Genomic DNA, 21,822 nt, shown 5'->3' on the forward strand with positions numbered 1-21,822 from the left:
AAGATACTTCAGCTTTAATTTAACACGGCACTTTGTGACACACCTGAAGTTTTATAGCAATTTGTTCAGGTACAGTACCAATTATGTGCATTCAGCCCTACAGTTCTGGTTTCATAGCTTAAGTGTGAAATAGGTTATAACTTTGTATTTAGGTTGTGCAGAACATTATTGTATTGATCACCTTTAGTTTTGTTTCACCTATATAACTATAATCTCTGGGTACAATTTCAATTGTCACTTCTCTGTTCTCCATAGTCCTCTTTTACTCCACTGTACCTTCATCAAGTAGCAGTAGGAACCAGCAAGTCTTTAATATATTTTTACACTGTTGTCTTACAATGTATTATCCACTGAGTTTGTAACCGACATGTTGGTCCCGTTAGGCTGTTTATTCGGGGGGGATAAGCCCCCAGCTTTGTCCCTAACAATAACAATAAGTTTAAGTTCCACAAACATTGTATTAAATCAAAAGCTGTTCAATATTGTTGTCTTACATGTACATTTTGGTACCATCTCTCTCTCCACACAATGACAGAAACATGCTAAAGGATTCAGCCCTACCTCGCTACACCTGACACATACTGATGACTTGGTATTCAAGTGTCTTCCTAAGGTATCCGAGTTATCAACCCTATCAGTCCCACGCACTCTTGTCTGGCTAGGCAAAAAGGCAGAGCGACTCAGCCTTAGACACAATAATACGCTCAGGCAAGATAGAGAAATTGCTTCTCTAAGGAGACTAACGCTCGTCCAATCAATCTCCCGACAAAGCGGAGTTCCGCCGGAATATTTCCAAGAGGCACCCCTACGCTGTCCTCCTTTCAGCTGCCACAATGAAATCCTCAGCGGAGTCTTGTACTGATCAAAGGCCATTCCCACCATCTTTGAGGTAAGATGAAGGACATCCATTCTTATTAAACACTTTGTTGCCTTTTATTGAGACAAGTCAGATTCTTCAGGGCAGGCGTGGCGTGGGCACATAATGGGATGTGAAGTGATACTGCAGCCTTTAAGACAGCTTTGTTAACTGTTGACAAGATAAACATGGACCCCAAGCCCAAATGTCCTCGTGAAATATGCATATTTCTGAAGGTATATGAGGCATGTTTATCTAAAAGGCTCTGTGCTGCCAGTACTAAAACACGGGAATCTAACACTAACTTTATATTCTGTTTTAAGTCAACGCAAATGCTATAATGACAAAGCTAAATGTTCTTTGGACCTGGTTTTGAACTTCAGTTTTATCTGATACTGCTCCCATTGTTCAGCATTCCCTATGATTTGGTTGTTTCTGTACATTTGCTGCAGATACTTTGAAGTAACAGACCAGACGACACTGGGAGGAAAAAGTGTTATCAAATGTTCTCTGGGGTCAAAAACCTTTACCTTTGTTGGGTTTGGTGTTCATTCATGATGAAATGGAATGTCGTAATTATCTTTTCTAAATGAATGATGATATCATTCCAAATTTGGCTAGGGAGAACCCCATCACTGGGAGTCACAGTGGGTGTGTTGAGCGGTGTGTTTAACCTTTGTCACAGCAGCAACAGAACATTTGTGATGTGTGTGTGTGTGTGTTTGTGTGTGTGTGTGTGGGGGGGGGGGTCCTGCAGAATTTGGGTGCCTGTATTTGAGCTAATTTGTAACAGAAGGTCAATTTCCTCCCCGAATACACATCACGTTCTTTACCTTTTGACGAAGTAGGTTGCTCGCAGGGGGGAGAGGACAGCGCAAGGGTGCGAGTCGTTTTTTATGCCACTTTGGATTAAATCCAATAAACAGACTACCAAACTGCATGCAAGCCATGAAGTTGAACTAATGACTGCGACAAAAAATGTGACATTACTTCTGTCCCAAAGGCCGCGTCTGTAAAACAAGATTAAATACAATTGATTTTCATATGTTCTATATTTGTGATTTACTTTTTAGGCATCACTACCCCTCTCAAATCCCTAATTAGTTTATATGGATTTCCAGTAATGCTGTTTCATATCAATTTGTTCATAAGAGATCCAAGGAAGTTACGCCTTTCTGTGCTCTCACAGACTTCCAACAAAACACTCCTTGGTCTTTTGTGTATTTTTTTCTCCTTCGTGGTAGGTTCAGTTTGTTATTTATTCCATCCAAAACATGGGGAAGTAAACTTGAAAAAGGATCGGATTTGTTTCCGGTCAATGTGCTAATCAATTCATGCATTACCCATTTCATCTTTAGATTAAATAAGTTAAAAACATTCTGGTTTAATATAGTGGCTCCATGTGAAGAACAGAAAAAATTGTGGTAGAGGAAGAATTCTTATCTCTTAATTAAGTAAGAAGTGACGATACCACAGTGTTCAACTCTAATGTAGTCCTGCATTAAAATTCTGCTGAATCAAAAGCAATACCAGCTAAATGTATTAAACAATAACGTACACATTTCTTCAAGGTCCTTGAATGCTTCTATTGAATTGTGTTTTTAATTGCAAGAATAAAAGTTGCCCACACAAGTTATAACAAATATTTAAACAAAATATTGGGACTGTTATATAGCTCCTTATAACTTTCTGTGTGGGCAATACACATATTTGTTATTCTTAAAAGTACAAGTACAGCCGCGCCCCATTAAACATAAAAAGTAGTGAAAAGTACAATAAATCAGCATATATTAGATACACTTAAGTGTAAACACACTCAAATACACAAACCTCAAATGTGTACTTTCAGTTAACACTTCAGTAAACAAGACAGTCCAGCAAAAGAAAAAACAACGTATCAGTTACTTAAATAATACATATTCAAATATCAGTAAAGGAGCTGCTTTACCATCTGTCACATTGATTGGGCTCCCAAACTGCTTACTGATTAATACAGCAGCCGGATATCACATGTTTAATTAAAGATCTGTTTTCCCCGTGTGCCTGGGAAACAAATGAAGGCATGTGGTGCACACCCCTACTTCGACACATGTGGATGTGATACATTAAATATATCTCACTGACCGTCAATTATGGCACGCTGTCCACACAACAAGATATCTAATCCAAGTTAATACAGTGCCACTGCTAATTAAATACTAATTTATGCAAGTAAGGAGCTTTTGTAATCTGCATGAAGATAATGGCGGGTTTAATGATAAATATGTATGCTTGTTTATATGTCTTCAAAATATAAAACAATCAGCTATCAGAAGTTAGCTTAGCTTAGCATAAGGACTGAAACAGGATGGAAACAACCGGCCTATAGACTCTACAGCAAGTCAATAAGCCTGGCCATAAAATAATAAAAAAATAGTCCCACAAAGACCCAACCCATAAAACTGAAAATTGCTATATTGAAACATATTAATTCAGATTAAACAGATATACTGTATACTGAGGGAGCTTTAGATGGGTTGCTTTAGGTGGATTGTGTTACCTTTACACAGCGCTAGGCTAGCTGGGTTTTTTCAGTCTCTATTCTAAGTCAACCTTACAGGTTTCTGGCTGAGCTTAAAATTTAAAGCACATGACAGAAGTGTCAATCTTCTCATCTTCAACACTTATCCATCCCAGTGTCAGAAAATAAATGGAGTTTTAAAACGATTTTTAAAGAGGCACTTACAAATGATGTTTCCCTGCTGATGACGGGGTCAGAACGAAAACCGCTAATGTGTCATTTTAGATCGTTCAATCACAAGCAATTTCTTATCATTTAATCCGAAGGGCTTTTATTAAAACGTAAGGACATTAAGTGGTATTTTGTTCAGTGCCCCTGTTTCTTCTGTGAATAGAGCAGACATACAAACATTTGATCAATATGTGAGCATGTCTGCAGTGTTACTCCCAAAGCAGCCTCACTGAGAGTGCCTTTGCATAATCACACATCTTGAGGTGAAACAAAGTGGCTGATAACTTTGTTTGAGCCAGAGGAGGAACACAGTATTTTACACACTTCTTACGGGACAAAATGACAGGGACCGAAATTGGCATTGACTACACTTGGCAGGTAAATGAAAGAAGTATGGAAAAACAAAACATAATAAAGTAACAGGGTTTTCAATTTTCAGCAGCTGTTAGCCAGAAGTGCAGGATCTGTAAAACTGCTTCTTTTTTAAATCACTTATTCTCTGATCTCTTTTCAGAACTCTCCGGTTTTATTTTCTGACATATCTATCATCTTCTATTCTACCTGACGTGCTCATATTTCTCTGCTCTCTTTACAAAAGTGAAAATACAGAAGCTTTCAAAGTGAGGTATTGGAAGCAGCAAAAAGTAATACGAGTTTGATCAGTGAAACTGTGAACCCACCCCCCGCAGAGGTATCATTTGTGTTATAAAGTGGGGGAAACCGTTTTATAACAGCCTGAAAAAAGTAAAATTGTCTGAAACATTCAGAGAGTGACGCGAGGTATTTGCAGCTGTGAGATGCACTTGAGACTAAAGCCTAATTTGGATAATTACTCAAGTCGACTGTGATTGGGCGATGGGGGGGGCCTCTAATAAGACATCAATGCTCACCATTTCATTAGAGATTGATTGGCCCCTTGACATTCATGTAACTGCACTGATGACTCTTAGGACAGTTTAGCTAAATGTGTTATTGCACTTAAGTCCGGATTTCTAATTAATCAGAGGTGATATTATTACTTTTCTCTTTTCATGTCGACTGTTATCAGCCGTTTTCGGCTCAAATTACCTCACTTCAGCTTCACTCTAGACCCTGATCAGTCTCCTGAGGTTTCAAGGAAAACTTTTGCTCCCAAGTCAAATTAGATTTTGATAATTATGCTGGACTCCCGAGCCAGGACGCAGTTAGACACACATCATTTTTCTAAAACCGGTATAAACGTATTAAACAAACATTGTCTTCACCTAGACTGAAGGGACTGATTGGTTTAATAATGCATCACTATTTAAACTGTGCATCAGGGCTCCCTCTTGACTGATCAGGAACTGGGCTGCGTTTGATCGCTCCTCTCTCATGTGCACTAGTTTTATTTCCCTGGCTCATTCAAAGCTGTTTGATTCTGCAAAGTAAAACACAAACCCCCCTTTTTCAAATTTTTCTTTTGTACCCTAGTGTTTTCTGGTCCACCCCATTCTATTTGATGCATAGGCCTTTTGAAATATTCAGTGCCAACCTTTCCATCTTATTACCTGCGTATCCAACTGGATATACAGTAGCAGAAGGCTCCCCGCTATGCAGCCGCTGTGTGTGTGTGTGTGTTCAAGCAGAAAAAGCTCAGAAACCTTCTTTTATTTGATTAATCCTCTTCTTAACACTGCCTTCTATGTGCGCTCTCTGGGGCAGCATTGGGTTGCTTGAGCCTGCTCAAATCTAAGTCCCTCTCACCCCAGAGGATTTGCTATACTGGGGAGACTGCTGGACATGGTTATGATTTGAACTGGTGACTATTTGAGGAAGAGGATGAAGGTGAGGATGAGATGAAAGGGCAGGTAGATAGCAGGAGGGCAGAGAGGGTAAAGGATGACAAGGTAAGGATGCAAAGGGAAGCAAAGAAAATTGGATAGACGGGGCGAAGGAGGAAGAGTGATGTGCGAGTCTGTGGGGAAAAGAAAGCTAATGATGGAGAGAGGAAGACGGAGGAGGGGGAGGGGCTGAGGTGTAACAGAACAAGGGGGGACTTTAGGGAATGAAGTGTTAATGATGGGAACGGGGTAGCAGGAGAGAGGAGAATGTGAAAAATATGTGCTATTGAGAAAGAAGGAATTAGAATGTCAAGGAAGTCATCTGGGAGAATGAGATGCCTAGGATAGATGGTGGAGGAGTTTTAGGGCTTTATATGGCCTCGATTGGGTGAAGCATGAACATACACACACACACACACACACACACACACACACACACACACACACACACACACACACACACACACACACACACACACACACACACACACACACACACACACACACACACACACAGTTGGAGCAGTGAGGCTGAGCAACACACTTGTGTGATCACTTACAGTGGGAGAGACGTGGATGTTGATAGCCAGTTAAGACATAATCAGGACTGAAATGAAAGATTATCGTGATTAAAGATTTTTTGGTTTTGTTTCTTGAAATTATTATTTGTTTATTCCACAAAATGTCAGTGGATAATTACAAATGCACAATTGTTTTTCCAAGAACTGATGGGAAAAGTCAAAGATATTCAAGGAACAGAGATGATTACCAGATAAGAAAAAAAAGAAAATATTCACATTTGAGAAACTAGAGACTGTTGATTTTTTTTTCTTGAAAAATGAGTTTAAGATGATGAACATCAATCACAACCAACCTGGTTAAAGTCTGGTCAGGGACCTTTGTTGTATGTTGTTCATCATCTTATTCCCCTTGTATCTCTACTGCATTAAAAAGCCCCCAAATACTGAAAGATCCCTCAAATGGGTCTTCTTTAAAAGGACTTGCCCTTATTTCTTCCAGTTATGATAACATCAACAGCAGAACCAGTAAAGCTCATTGCACATAACATCTGTCTGTTAATGATTGGACCATTTGGACAAACATTTGAAAGGTGTCATGTTCTCTTATAAATGAGTTTAGGTAACAAGAAGTGTGTGTCATGAACTGTCCCTGTGCGACTGCTTAAGGTTTTTGCCCGTATTAAAGCACCATTCTTAGGTGTAGTTGTTGGTGTGTTAGATGATTGTATAACCAAAAGAAAATGGCCAAAACTCTGAAAATAAAACCCAGGTTATCAAAAACTGACATTGTCCAATCAACATTTTATTTAAAACCGTAACTAATTGAAAAGAAAGAGGATTGGAATATTTAGTAAAACCTTGGATTGTATTTTTACACGATAACTATGGTATCATTAAGCTTGGGAAAAGATATGGGATGGATTAAAACCTGCAGGTCTGTGAAATAACTTGGACTGCAGTCTCATGCATGAAGGGAACATGCTCCACACACCCAATCATGATTTGCGGACTCATCTGATTTGAAGGCCCTTTCTCTGATTTTCACCATTAGTTTCAACACAGATGTGAAGCATTTGTTTCCGCAGATGAACTGAAACGCAGCCTCATGAGGGGCACCGATGCTTAACAACTCTCTGATTGAAGGAGCCCGCTGGTCTATTTGTCAGTACTCTCTGCCTTGTTGACCAACTCTGATTATTTCCATCTCGCTGCCCCTTCCCTCCCTCTCTGTCTCTCTCCATCCTACGTCTCATGCCTCCTTGTTGGTAACACTGCCTGCCACTGTATTTTGTCATGCAGTTCTCATGGGACTGTTCCTTACTCTTTCTAGTCGCAGCCCCTTCCTCCATCTCATTCTGCTCTCCATCGAGCCCACCTCTCTTCGTTTCCATTAATAATTTGTTTTGCCACTCTAGGGCAGCTCTCATTGGTCTCCATTTTTCTAACTCCAGGGCTGATTTGTTATGCCACTGCCATTCCCTCGTACAAGTCTCATTGGTCACTGTCCGCTGAGCTTTCTATTACCCTCTCTCTCGCCTTCCTCCCCCTTCCACTCCGCATGTTGTTTGATCTCTTACTTTTGCTGTCAGAGATTTGTTTCTCCCTACAGCATGCTACCGAGGTGTTTTTCATCTGAGACACGTTTATCAGCCGTGAACACAAATGGTGCGCAGTATCGTGAGGCTGCGTGTTAGGCCAGCAGTTTTATCCATATTCTCGTTCAGGGGGAATTATTTAGTCAGTGCTGCACACAAAGTGCGGGTATTGCTATTTCAATCTGTCATTAGTATCACCTGAATGCACCAGAAGGCATATTAGAAGGCAAGATGGGAATATGGGGCCATTATTGGCAAACAGAGAAGGCATATGCTTTGTGAAATAGTGCACTCCAGTTTCCTATTAGATGTGATTGCGTGCGTGCATGTGCATGAGGAAATACAAGTTAGAGGACAATTTGATGGAAATATCAAATCATGACAACAATCATTTTAACTTCTAAGTTGAATTAAAGTGACACAGTCAGCTACACAGGCGAATGAGTTCCCACCGAGAGTTAACTAATGGTGTCGACTTTAAAAGATGTGCAACCATTTACTCATTAATATCCAAGTTTTAAAACGGTGAGACTAATTTCCCTTCCCACGATCGATGGTAACTCTGCCTTAGAAAGGAAATTACACTGACCTCTTTGATATGTTCCAAGTGAGACTGGCTTCACAGAAAAATAAGACTACACCATTTGTTTAAACACTTCAAATGACTCATGTTCATGTTTTACTGACAAACAATCTCTTGCAGTCGTGAGAGTAATGACTGCCTTCAGAAGCTAAGGCAGAAACAGAGAGAATTTGTTTTCTCGGGTTGAAAAAATCTCTGGTTAAAAGTCTGGTCACAAGAAAAAGTGACACGGCAAAATTAATTTGTGTGTCTTGTTAGACAGATGTTCTTGGGAGTGACTACTTGAAGGGAAAGTTGTATTCATAGTTCTGTGGCTGGTTAGCTTTTGCTGCATTCAAAAAAGGACAGAATGGGAAAAACATTAAAAAAAAAACATCTAAAAACTGTCTCACAGTATCACAAGCTCTTGGTTACACTCTTTATCCAGGTGCTCTTGCATAGTTTTCATTATTTATTCAATTCTCATTCTGAATTTATATACTTCTTTCTTTTTTAAGCTGCTGCAACAAACCAAATTTCCAAATTGTAGACCAATTATGGTTTATCTTATTTAATCTACACTACAACAGACTACACCTAAGCCACACCATATAAATACTGTCACTGCTAAATAAATACCTATTTAATTTTGTATCTTAGATGATACGTAGTGGTCTGTAGAGCTAAAAGGTTTCTAATAGTGTAATTGTTGAATTATATTTAAATGTAACTGCCAGCAATGTTGGATTTGCAGCCATGCTGTTACCAGTTTTGTCACTTAATATGCAGTAGATAGTGGTTTCTCTCCCTCGTTTGCTCTTAATTAGTGTTTATATGTTATGATATGAATGCAGAATTGCTGGTTACATGCTAGCTAATGACACATAGGATGTTGTGAGCTCAACACGCTTTACAAATGTGTTCAGGGCTCCCATTCAGAAACAAATAGTCTCCAAGGCCAACAGACTGGTTTGTGTCTTACAGCCACACAGTTTTAGGCTTTAACACGTTCTCTCAACGGCTGCTGCCACTGTTAGACACAGGACTGGATCTGTGCTGAGCGTCCATCTCGTGGGAGTCATTAGGTCTGCAGATTGGTCTGCACAGTCGTGTAAAGACTGATGTCTATGAGGGCATTTTATTGCAGTAGGTGCAACTTAAAGTGCAATCAACGCTTCCTCCTGATGTACTTAAGAGTCCAACTAAATCACTACCAACTATTTAATTGTTAATTACGTTCAAGGAAGGCTTCATGGTTCCTTGAATGTGTTTTTTAATGTCTTTATTAATTCAGCAGGAAATATTGTTGCAAACATAGATGAAGCATATAAAAAAGGAGCCTCTCTTCCTCCTCTCCCAATACTTTGACAGCCATTTTCTGTGAAATGTGAAATGTCTTCCTTAGAGTCAGATTAAACGTCTTTCCCACAGTCAACTTTTCATTTAGTTTCAACAAGCATGCTGCAGTAAACCTACAGTTCATAATGTTTATATTAAAAGGGAACATCTGTTTGTTAATTTAGTTATAGTAAACCAGTATGACATAGGCTATGTGGTATCTTGGGATTTCAAAATAATTTTAAATAAAGCTTTCTGGATCTGAACAGTGATTGAATGCACAATACGCATTTATAATGAGTGAAATGCTCAAGAGGATCCTGTCGTGTCTCTCTTTGCAATTTAGTTGTTCATTAAATGTGGCGATTGTACTCTCTTCTCATGTGTATTGCACACTGATATGAGGCGCTTCACACCCTCAGGGTTAAATACTATAATGTAATATATAATATAATGACATAGATTGAGTATATTGATGTGTTTGAGTGGTTTAGGCACTGCACTATATAATGGTTTTCCTGATGACTGTGCAGTATATCCTTCCCTTCCAATTATTCTATGTTTTTATCCTATTGAGGTCTTGATTTCCTGATTGCTTTGGTATTGACTTGTGTTTTTCTGTCTGCTGTTGCTGTGCATTTAGATCCTGGGAAATATAAATGTGTTGAATTGGGTGTTCCCATTGGTACAGTACGCCCTGCTTGTTTCTATCATAAAAGATGTCGGATTAGTTTTTTGTAAAACTGTAAGAATTATTATCAAGTGTTTGTTTTAGTCTCCACTTTTTCGCACTTATTTAAATGTTTGATTACATACGACTCAGGGTTTCCGTTAGCTGGTAATTACCGGTTTTTAGCTGGTAAAATGTATAGAAAAACGGTAAATTCAAAACCTGCCAGTCACAATGTCCGGTAATAATGCTCATACAACACTTAGATAACGTAGGCTATCCCTACACATTTATGTTTTGACAGCTACATTACATTTGTGGTGCTGTGTCATGACATCACCGTTTACTTCGCTGATTTTCTACCCAACGCTGCTCACAATAACAACCAGTGGCGGTCTTAGCAATTTGGGGGCCCAAGGCGAATTTAGCTAGGGGGGCCCTCAACATTAATATGCGAGAAATAAGTTTCAGATAGCACACCATCGTATGTCAAAATGCGAAGTATTTATTGAACAAAATTAGTTAAAAAAGGAAATAGGCAAAGTTTGTGTACGTGCATGTGTGAGAGAAAGAGAGAGAATGAGTATGTGAGAGAGAGGTGTGTGTGTGTGTGTGTGTGTGTGTGTGTGTGTGTGTGTGTGTGTGTGTGTGTGTGTGTGTGTGTGTGTGTGTGTGTGTGTGTGTGTGTGTGTGTGTGTGTGAGTGAGTGAGTGAGAATGCATGTGTATGAGAGGGAACATATGTGGGAGTGAAAGAGAGAGAGAGAAAGGGTATGTGACTGAATGAGGAGAGATTGAGTAGAGTGTGTGTGTGTGTGTGTGTGTGTGTGTGTATGTGTGTGGGGCACCGGTTTTCATGCATCAGGGTCGGGGATGTGTACATCTGTAGAAATCTAGAACAGAAAAGAATAAATGCAAACACATTACCAGTTAACACATTTTGTAATATGATACATAGTATGCACAACCATTCAATTTGCTTGAGATGATAATGATTAATTATCAAGCAGGGTTCAAGTAGTCACAGGAATGCACTGCAAAATCATTACCTCACTTCTTGTCCCTGTCTCTGTGCTGTCCTCCTCTCTCTCCTTCTGCCTCTCTGTTTCTATACCTCTTCTGCTTCTCTCTCAGTGGTATGTCCATGTGTCTCAAGCTTACTGTCACTATCTTCCTGCTTCTTTTGTCCTGTTTATTTCTCTTCTTATGAACACTGAACAGGTGGCAGTTTTTTCTTAAACAAATCTGACCTTTCTCACTTTGGCCTCTGCGAATAGGGTTATAACTGCATCCATGTCAAGGGACTGTTGGACCTCATGCTCTATTGAGATTGTGGCAAGGGCAGACAGCCTATCCTGGGCCATTGTAGACCGCATGTATGTTTTCAGGCGCTTCAGGGTGGAGAAGCTTCTCTCACCTGAAGCCACCGTCACAGGGAGAGTAAGGAGATGTCGTAAGGCTATGCTGACGTTTGGGTAAATGTCTAAGACATTCTCCTTGTAGATGTGGTCTAACATTTGAAGTGGAGAGGTGATGTGTGGAGGGAAGGACTGGACAGCTCCTTTGAGCTCCATCTTCAGGTCGTCTCCATCTACATCTCCTATCACTTCCTCCAGCTTTCGGCAGCAACCATCCAGTTTCCCTGTCTGAATAGTGCCTCTTAATGAATCGGATGAGTAGAGGAACCCATAGAGGTCAAAGAAGACCTCCATGTTCGAGAATCGCTCCTTTAAAGTGGACCTGGCTGTGTCCACTAGATGGAGAAAAAACTCTCTTTTAAAGAGCTCCTCCGGAGTAGACATATGCTCATCTCTTCCCTCATAATCAAACTGCCTCTTCCTTTTTCTCTGTCGCACAACAGGCCAGCTCATCTCCACCTCCATCTTTTCTGCCACTTCCCTGGCATCTGTTTGTGCAGAATTAAAGCCACACTCCCTGTATTCTTCCAGATAGTCTGCCACTGCCATGACCTCTCTCCTTAGTGTCTCAATAGACACACTGGGGCTCTGCAAGATTTTACTGACACGGTTTATGTGGTATAACACGTCGTACCAAACAAAGGTGCTCACCATGAATGACCACTTCATCATGTTCTCCTTGAGGCTGTCAGCAGTGGAGGCGCATTCTGGATCTTTCTTCAATGTTGCATGCTTGTGCACAGCTGTCAACGCATCAACGATCTCTGGGAGTTGGTAGCGCACAGCCTTGACAGCATCCACCCGGCACTCCCATCTTGTAGTGGACAAGGCCTTGACTGAGAAAGCTTTCACATGCTCCTGAAGGATGGTCCAACGCTGAACAGAGCCACTAAACAAAGTGTACAGCCTTTGTAGTGTGCCAAAGTATCCCAGAGAAATGGTTGAGGACTTTGCAGCATCCCCCACCACCAGGTTTAAGGTGTGGCTGCCACATGGCACACACAGTGCTTTGGGGTTGAGTTCCAACATCCTCGCCTGGACACCCTGTGTTTTGCCTTGCATGTTACTGCCATTATCGTAAGACTGGCCTCGGCAGTTGGAGAGGTCCAACCCCAATCTTTCCAGGTGTCCTAGAAACAGCTGCAGAAGACCTTGGCCAGTGGTGTCATCTGCCACAAGAAATCCCATGAAGTGCTCATGGATAGAAACTCCCTTTGTGAGCTCACAGTTGACAATTCGCAGCAGCACTGATAGCTGCTCATTGTGGCTTACATCTGGAGTGCAGTCCATGATGACTGCATAGTATTTGGCCCTCCTCACACGCTCCACTAAGGCATCAGTGGTGCACTGGGCGACAAGGCATATCAATTCATTCTGTATGCGTTTGCTCAGGTAGGTATCAGCAATCTGTTTCGCTTTCATTTTCCAGAGATGCTCCTTCATCACAGGGTCAAATTTGGCCATTAACTGTACTTGCCCCAGGAAATTTCCATTCCCATGCTCGAATAACTTCTCCCTGTGCCCTCTAAATGCCAGATTATACTGAGCAAGATGGCAAACAATTGCAAGCAATCTTTTCATCACTTCTCTGCATCTAATGACTTCAGCTGTCATGAGATTCTGTGCCTCCTGATCTATAGCTGAGCCACTTTGAAGGCGTGCATTTAGTGTGTGCCAGGCACCCATATTCTTCACATGTGCAGCAGACCTCTCGTGCTGCTTGAGGTGAACCTGGAGATTATTCCAGTGATTAAAACCGTTGGTGGAGCTAAGCTGTGTATCTCCCTTGCCAAAAAGTTGGCAACAAAAACATTTGGCTGCGTCCTTAGCCTTGCTGTACACTAGCCACGTCCTACTTATCCTTTCTCCATTTTTCATCTGCATATGGTAGTTCGCAGTTGTGAACCGCCGACCCTTTGCATTTTTGGGGAATTCTGATTGTTGCTGCACAGGCCCTCTTTTAACCAATTCGCACCGTTCTCTGTCATTGACTACTGTGGGCCACAACCCCGGGTCATCACCAAGAGCATCACTTTCTTCTGGGTGGTCAGAATCAGAAACGGCAGCAGTAGGCCTACTCACCGCATCCTCCACGGCATTTTCCTCATCTTTGCTGTTGTCATCAGTGCACAAGCACGATGGGTTAAGCTCCTCTCCTCCTCCTGTTGGATCAACAGCCGGAGCCGGCGGCACCTCCTCCTCCACCAAAACATTCGGGTCCGGTGTTGTCACGCTTTTAAAAAAGCTTGTCAGTTTTCGAAGAGACTCTGTTTTTAATTTAGCCTCTCCCTTTGTTTTCCTTTTTGTAGCGCCACTTGGGTAGTGGCGCTTCATGTTGCTAAATATTCTAGAAGTTCACGGCTTTGCTCACGAGTCACAACACTTCATTTCACCTCGCTTCCGTCTTTCACAAGGAGCGCGTTCGCGGTAGCACCCATTGCGCATATGTGCGCAGCACTGCTCAATCACAATGCGTCCTTTCGCACTGTGCTCATTTGAGTTGCGCATACATGCACAGGCATGTTGTGTGAGAACATAGCGAATGTTTTTGAACTGTCGTCTAGCGCACATGGCATGCATGGATGGAATATTCCATTTTAACGCGAAAGAGAGGGGGTGTGCACGGAATCTGTATTTCTTTGTAATTTATTTTGTTGTTCTTGTTTCCAATTTAAACATACAAAAATCACCATTTATAAAAATCGCCATTTATTTGTGAATTACTGTGCAAAGGGCCACAATTACCAGCTGTAGGCCTATGGGAAGTTTACAGCTCCCAGTCAGGGGGGGCCCTACAGATGGCGGGGCCCAAGGCGGTTGCCTACCTATGCCTCTATGCAAAGACCGCGCCTGATAACAACAACATTCGGGGACTGCGTCAGGTCGATCATGGTGTTGCTTTTGTCATATAAAACCAGATTGAATTAAAGAACTACTTCTCAAACCTTATTCTTTTTTTCCAGAGTGCCATGTTTCATTGTTTATTAATGTAGTTCAGCGGCATTTACCGCCCGCTGCAGTGCTGCTCGTCCACCGGCGTTTAGTCTGGCGTTAGCTCACGGCAGCGGCCGCTGGAAAGTATTCACTGTCTGACTGTCACACGAGCATCTGATGCATACCCCCCATTCCCATCAGTGGAAGCCGTCCAGCTGATCTCCTGGGTTTGGGCCTTACTCTTCAATTCCTCGTACAGTGGCCGCATAATGTGGGCAGCCAGGGCGATGAAACGGTGGTAAAAGGTCATCATACCGAGGAACTCTCGGAGCGACCGGGCCGTGTGCGGGCGAGGAAAAGCAGCGACAGCTTCAACCTTTGCCGGCAGGGACGCGGCGCCGGCCTTGGTGACGCGGTGCCCAAGGAAGTCAATTTCGGACATCCCAAACAGACACTTTGCGGGTTCATTATCAACCTGTGTTGGCTGAGCCTTGTAAAACGGGTTTGGAGGTGGGACAGATGTTCTTCTGCTGAAGTGCTGGCGACCAGTATGTCGTCCATGTAGACGAACACAAATGGCAAGTCCCGCAGCACCGAATCCATCAGGCGCTGGCATGATTGAGCAGCGTTCTTGAGCCCGAACAGCATCCGCAGGAACTCAAACAACCCAAATGGCGTTATCACCGCCGTTTTGGGAATGTCCAGAGGATGTACGGGCACCCGGTGGTAACCACGTGCCAGGTCCACCTTAGTAAACACGAGCTTACCCGCCAGGTGCGCCGAAAAGTCCTGAATGTGCGGAACCGGGTAGCTATCAGGTAGCGTTGCGTGCGAAGGGTTCAACCGCCGGGCCCTGGCGTAGACTGGGTGTCCCTCAGTGGTGAGGTGGTGCTCCACCCCTTGCTTGCTTGTGGGCGCAGAGAAGGTGGGCAGCGTCAGGTCCGGGAACTCAGCCAACAACGCAAGGTACATGTCCGCACCTGACAGCGAGCTTGACAGACCATCGTACGCCGCCTTGCATGCAAGGGAGGAAAACGTTAAGGCATCAACCAAGCGTTTGTTCCTAACGTCCACCAGGAGCCCGTGGGCACACAAAAAGTCTGCCCCGAGGAGGGGAAAAGCAATGTCCGCTGTGACGAACTTCCAGTGGAAACGCTGCCCCCCCAACACATAAATGCACAGGCCTCACGCCATAAGTGCGGATGGGGCTGCCATTGGCTGTTGCCAACTGCGGTCCGTGTCCCCCCCGAGCGACATCCTCCCACGACGCAGGAATCACGCCCCGTTGCTCGCCCGTGTCACAGAGAAACCTGGAACCGGAGACACTGTCTACAACGAAGAGAACCCTGCTTGTGCCGCCAACGCTCAGGGCCACTACTGAGTGCCAGCTCTCTCGTTTCCCGGTGGCTTGTAGCTGCAGGGGGTGATGCACTTCTTCGCCTTGGCCCCGAAGAGCGCGTGGTAAAAACACTCTCCCGTGTCCCCACGCCAGCCTGGAGCCGTGACATTCTGCTCCCCCCACGCCATTCTAACTGGCGAGTGGGCACTAAACGGAACTCTTCAGTCCCACCCACAAACGGGTCCGTGGGGAAACACTCTAACACATTCCCCACCAACAACAATACAACGGTGAATTATGTCCCTTAATGTGTCACCACGCTACCTTGACTACTTGTTGCTATCTTATTGTGGCATAAACCGGCAACAACAACAACAGTGGCATATTCTACCGGCGAAGAACCAGAGCTTATTCAGGCTCTAGCCTTCAGGGGGCGGGAAAAAAAACGTGTTAACATTAATGTTGCTTTGTAACATCTGTTATTAAAACATGACCGGTAAGTTTCGAATTTGTCCGGTAAAATAAATTATTTCCGGACACTTGACCGTCAAGAAAAAATCCTAGCGAAAACCCTGTTACGATTATATAAAATATCAATATATACACTTTTGTGCAGCTGTTAGCTTTGTTATCGTTATCAGACATTAAGCTTTCCTGGGGGAGCTTTATGTTCTCGTGTGGCAAAGAGACTGGAACACACAGAACCTTTTTCTGAAACGAGGCCACACTGAGATCAGAGAACACTTGAGGGGACTTGAAATCGAGGGTAATTTACTTTAATATGATTCCTCTATAATGAATTTGAAAATGGCTGCTCAAATGATAAGGAAAGTTCAAAAAAGCGAGAGCCTTGATGATTTCCATGGATTTGAAACCAATGAGTCATCAATTGGGCATGAGAAAGCTTTTTGCGCATGTGTCGAGTGAAACAACTTCTCTCCCCATACAGAGGAGAGACTTACTCATAACACAAACATACATTGAAAAAGAAAACAATTATGTGTTTCAACACGATGGTTACTCAATTGTTGTCGTTCGCTTAGGGTGTGCTCTTGTACAATGCGTGATTTATGGGGCATTTTTAGCACCTGGCGTTAGGGAAATAAGCAGAAGCATATTAGCTGTGTGCGCTGGTCCCAACACTCTGACTTTGCCCTAGGACTTGATGGCTGCTGTCACACCGTCTGACAAACCGGGAGCTGCTGCAACAAATCAGTCTCCTCCCAATCCCAGTCGATATAATGAGCGCAGACCTGCAGGCAGCTTGAGGTCTGTGTGTGCGAGCGTCAGTGTTTATGCATGTGTGGCTTCATGATTGCACAGAGGGAAGGGGGAGGAGAGAATGCTCAAGGGATTAGAGATTTATTGATTACCCTTTGCAGTGTCTCTACCCCTCTACCTCTCTCCTTCTTCCCCGGGTTTTCTCCATTTTCCATTCTCTACCAGTTTATTTATAGAGGGTTGTAGGGGACAGTGTTTTCAGCTCTGCAATGTGTTACAGACTTCTAGTGACCTGCCTTCTATAAAAACATCATTCCAGAGCATCCGTGTAAAGGAAGGTGAACATCAAGCGATATGCGCTTTTATAAAGATGGCCTTCCTCCTCTTATTCTTTGTTAATGAGCCTTGATGTCTCAAACAGCAGCACTTTCAACAACCTTCCAATGGAAATGCAGGCTGCACACTACCCTCCCATAAAGAAGATTGTGTTGCGCTTGTACCTGTAGTGTTTGATAATGACTGTTTAGAATATGAATGAATGTGTTGGCAGGGGGGCTGCGGGGGCGGACAAGGATGCAGGGCAAGCATTGGTTAAGACTTGGCAGGGTGTGTTTAGATTTACTGGAGGCTAAAGGCTTTTTGGCTTGAATAGTCTCCCATAGAGGCAGACCCCACAATATAACATGGGCTGTCTGTTGAATCTTTCGAGCAAAAATATGAGACTGTCCTCCAAAGAAAAAAAACAGCATCAATCGTTTCCTGCAAAAACTGGTATCAACTCAAGAAAGCATTCAAGAAAATGTCCTTCTGGGTGGCAGTTACAGGCGATGTATTTTGTGGATCTTATTTGAAAAATCTTCATATTAGACAACTTTCATGAAGGCAGGAGATATTCATTTACAAGAAGCCAGTTCTTGGGCTAATACAACTTTCTGTAAGAGTCCCTTACAACAGGTCAAAGTAAATGATGCAATACAGTAGGATAAACATCCTATTCAGGGGAATGGATGCTTGTGGAGCATTGTATTTGTGAAGGGAGACACAAAGCCTCCAGCAAAACACCCCTGCAGGTTTAGAGATTTTAACAAATGCCAGATTGAGACAATCCGTCCAGTCAAAATGAGTATTTGAATGCGTCCCAGACTTTCAGAGTGGGCAGATGACAGCAGGAGGCTTTAAACAGCAGAGGATTCACGGCAACATTTCTCAGCTTTCACTTGTGTGAGAGCTGCTACAGTACAATTTTATAACGGAACAGCTAAAACACCTGAGGGGAAGTATAATTATGTTATCACGCTACATCCTTCTAATGGATTCAAAGATATTTAGTATCCCAGTACAGATGTCTTTTTGCAATCTTCTGAGAAGCACTGATGGATAATTTAGTGAACATGTTTTGGCTTCCCAGCAGAGCAGCCAACGTTAAAAATCTATGTACAAATTCACTGAACTGCCTTTGTGTTCAGTATTGGGACTCTTAAAGCCAGGTTTGGTCATGTATTTTAGAAATATATATTGCATAAAAATACTCTTCGAGTCCTAAAATCAATCAATAAAGCAAATGCTCAGAAAGAACAATACAAAATTAATCAAATCAGGCATAATCAGGCTGTTGTCGGGCTGTAATAAGGCCAACTCACTGTTTGTAACCGTAGACTTTCACAATTTGCTTGCTTTACAGCAGTGATGAATAGTCATGTTTGCTGTTTATAATCATCATTTTTGGGGAGCGGCTCGCGAGAGGGGCCTGACGGGTGGGTTGTGAGTGTGGTTTTCTCGCAGGTTTAACAGTATTGACCCCCCCAATGTTGCCTTCCTGAACTTAAATGTAGTTTGACCGTCAAGAATACATTTTCATAATAAACACAATGTAATCCATTAATACGTACACGACAGCACCTTGGGGATAAGCGACCAGCAGCTCAGTTTGCCCTGAAAGGTTAAACACTTTTTTTTTACATACTGTAGATACTGGGAGGAATTGTTGTGAAACAAGACCAGCTGGATATGTTTTACTTCCAGGAGGCTGATATAAGTCATAAGCCCAGTAATAGTCGTTGTAAATTCTCATGCAATTCAAGTTTCACTTTGTCCCACTCTTTCTAGGTTTATATGGGAGCAATAACCGAGGGACAGAAATGGAAGTGTAAAATGTGCTTAATGAGAATAGAAAAATGGGCTCTGTGATGGATGCATGAGGGATTAGAGTGACTTTAAATTCTGATTGCTACGACTCAAGATCACAAGATCATTTAGCCGCATCAGATACCAATTTTACTCACAGACATTTCCTGCCGTTTTTGTCTAATATCTTTTAACTGCCTTATTCTGCTGACCGGACTGTCAGACTTTTATGACTCCTTCCTCCTCTGAGTAGAAAAACATCTGAATCCCAGTCAGAGCAGAGCCATCAGGCTTTTAAGGTGAAAAGTAGGTCAGGTCTGCCAAGCATGCCCTTTTCTCCAGGTATGGAGTGGCTAATAGGGGCAGTGAGTCCTATCACTGAGGAAGCAATATTTGCAAACTCACCAGGCTGCAATAAATGCAGAAGACTCAGTCAGGGGTATACTGAGCTGCTAAGAGGCAGGTTTTAGCATCTACAATCTCTGGCGTTTGTATACAGTATATATGCATGTACTGTATGGGATGGAAGATGGCTAAATTCAGAAGAGTAGTGGCCCAAAATATCCAGTAGCTGCTATTTAAAAAGAAAATTATTTGGCGGTACTTTTATTTTACATAGGCATATTAATTGTATGCTTCTTTATACTTCTACTGCTGTCAGAGATTGTGCTTTTAACCCTATAACATTTATCATACAATCGGTCCAAGCTCTCCATTTGTTACCCCTCACAAAAAAACAAGTGTGTAGTTGGGGCTTCTTGTCCTGATTTAGATATCTAGAGCAGATACACAAAAGACATTTCCCATCAACACTTCTGAAAGAGCTTAATTTAAATAAATGTTTGAGGTGCAAAGGGGAACTAAGTCAAGAAAATGCTCCTGTACTTTTACTTCAGTAGGATTTCGAATACAGAACTTTTACTTACAATGGAGTACATTGTTTATGTGAATGGATTGATTTAGTGACTCCACTTGGCACAGCTACTTCTATTCAGGGTTTTCTTTAAAATGTTTATTGTATGACACCAAACAAAAGCAGGAAAGCCTAAAAGGTTCACTTCTATTTACCAGTCAAATCAGACTAAAGAGTTTCTATTGATGGCCATGAGAGGCTACACCAGCAAAGACGGACTGATTTATCCATAAAGGTAATGGTTGTGTGCTTGACCCTGATGCTTCACAGCAAGAGTAGAAAAGCCAAAGCTTATGCTAGTGCTAATGGGAGTCCTAAAAAAAGAAGGGGAAGATGGACTTGCGTTATTGTTTCCAAATGTTGGTTTCGTGTAAAAGAAAATAGATCAGCAGGCTTTTGTAAGTGTGGTTATTGTTCAGGTATCAGAATAAGTATTGGCATTCAGAGCCTGGAGACTGTAGGCATGTCAATAAAACCCCCCTGAGTTCCCATCAGTACCTGCATCTCATTTATTTTTGCCTTAAAAACATTTTCATTTGGTGAAAAATGCAAATCAAATACTGCCGAATGAATTAACCTGATAATTATATATTTTTTAACAATTGTTTACGACAAAATTAAAAATGCCAGTAAGATCTTGCTTTCTGGTATTCATCTTAAATATTAATTACTAAAGAAGCAGTAATCAAGGGGTTAACCTTTGGATTTAAATATGTTCTAAGGCATTACTGAGCAATATATAAATAATCAAAAGCTTAGATAATCTGCTGTAAAGACAATTACATATAAGCTCCAGTTGTTATCATGGCTACCGTTTCCATTAGTAAGGAACTTTCAAAACAAAAAACATTTATAATTACCACCCTGGTTTCAGAACAAGTGAGAAAAGCAACAATACATGTGACAAAAATAGCCCATACATTTTCAAAACAAATCTCTGTCAGGTCTTGCATCTTACTTGCTAACTGGAAGAAAACGGCTTCAGTGCATTTCATATTCAAACAAATGTCAAACAACTGCGAAACCAGTATATATTTAGTAACATGTAAATAATAATAACAAAGTTGACAAAGTTAACCACAGAGTGTTGTTTACTTTTGAAATATCAAGAATCTATGAAGGAAATACAATTGTTTGACATTAAGGAAAAACTGGGCAAGTATTCCAACTACAACCGTGTTTGATCAATTATTAAAGCAAAGAAAAACAGCCCAACTCAAGGCCTTATTATTATAATAGAAAATGAACAGGCTTTTGTTCTTGTTCTGATCTCTGTAGGACTTGTTGCCCCATCAGCTCCTTTTTTATCTTTGCTGAAATTCCATTACACGCACAACATGAAGTAGCCTGCTTAGCTCTTAAAATGCACATCATAAACCAGCAGGGACTAGAAAACATCATTTCACAGGGTCCCTCTGAAAAACGAATGTGTAAGAAATTGATTTTTACAGAGACTCCGGTGTGACAAACAGATTATGAAGTATGCTATTTTAGCTTTTTTTTTTGTTTTGACGTATTTTCTACATTATTGTTATTCCTGTTGTTTATTTGTAATGCAATAACTAGTTTATAGTGTCTTTACTGAACATTTCTTCTTCTTCACTTAACTCTAACTTTACTGGATCAGTATAATAATATTTCAGAGGCTGTTTTATAGTACACCACAAACTCCTAGATATTATTACATCTTATAGCACCAACTCTGCAAATCAGGGAGAAAATAGATTAGTCCAACCTGCCTACCGTCAGGGGAACATTCAGGTCCTATGCACACACCCACATCAGGTAAACCCACAGTG

At 41.9% G+C, this 21,822-nt stretch overlaps 2 protein-coding genes across 2 annotated transcripts in view; one reads left to right on the forward strand and one right to left on the reverse strand.

Annotated features, from left to right (window-relative positions):
• tspan4a (tetraspanin 4a) overlaps positions 1-21,822 on the forward strand; it is a 105,756-nt gene that overhangs the window by 13,977 nt on the left and 69,957 nt on the right.
• LOC134862850 (zinc finger MYM-type protein 1-like) lies at positions 10,560-13,977 on the reverse strand. The gene is made up of 2 exons (XM_063880951.1): positions 12,144-13,977; positions 10,560-10,967 (listed from the first exon to the last, which is right to left on the reverse strand). Exons 1-2 carry the CDS (start codon positions 13,824-13,826, stop codon positions 10,929-10,931), a joined length of 1,722 nt encoding a protein of 573 aa, XP_063737021.1. The 5' UTR covers positions 13,827-13,977; the 3' UTR covers positions 10,560-10,928.

This window comes from Eleginops maclovinus, chromosome 4, assembly GCF_036324505.1.
Source record: "Eleginops maclovinus isolate JMC-PN-2008 ecotype Puerto Natales chromosome 4, JC_Emac_rtc_rv5, whole genome shotgun sequence".
In the NCBI taxonomy this organism is placed as follows: domain Eukaryota; kingdom Metazoa; phylum Chordata; class Actinopteri; order Perciformes; family Eleginopidae; genus Eleginops; species Eleginops maclovinus.

What these genes read in the sequence shown, in the direction of transcription:
- LOC134862850 (XM_063880951.1), bottom strand. Translation starts at nt 13,826, where the DNA reads ATGAAGCGCCACTACCCAAGTGGCGCTACAAAAAGGAAAACAAAGGGA. An exon ending in TGATGAAGTGGTCATTCATG is followed by an intron (nt 10,968 to 12,143) that starts GTGAGCACCTTT and finishes TTTCTGTTCTAG; the next exon opens with ATTTCTACAGATGTACACAT.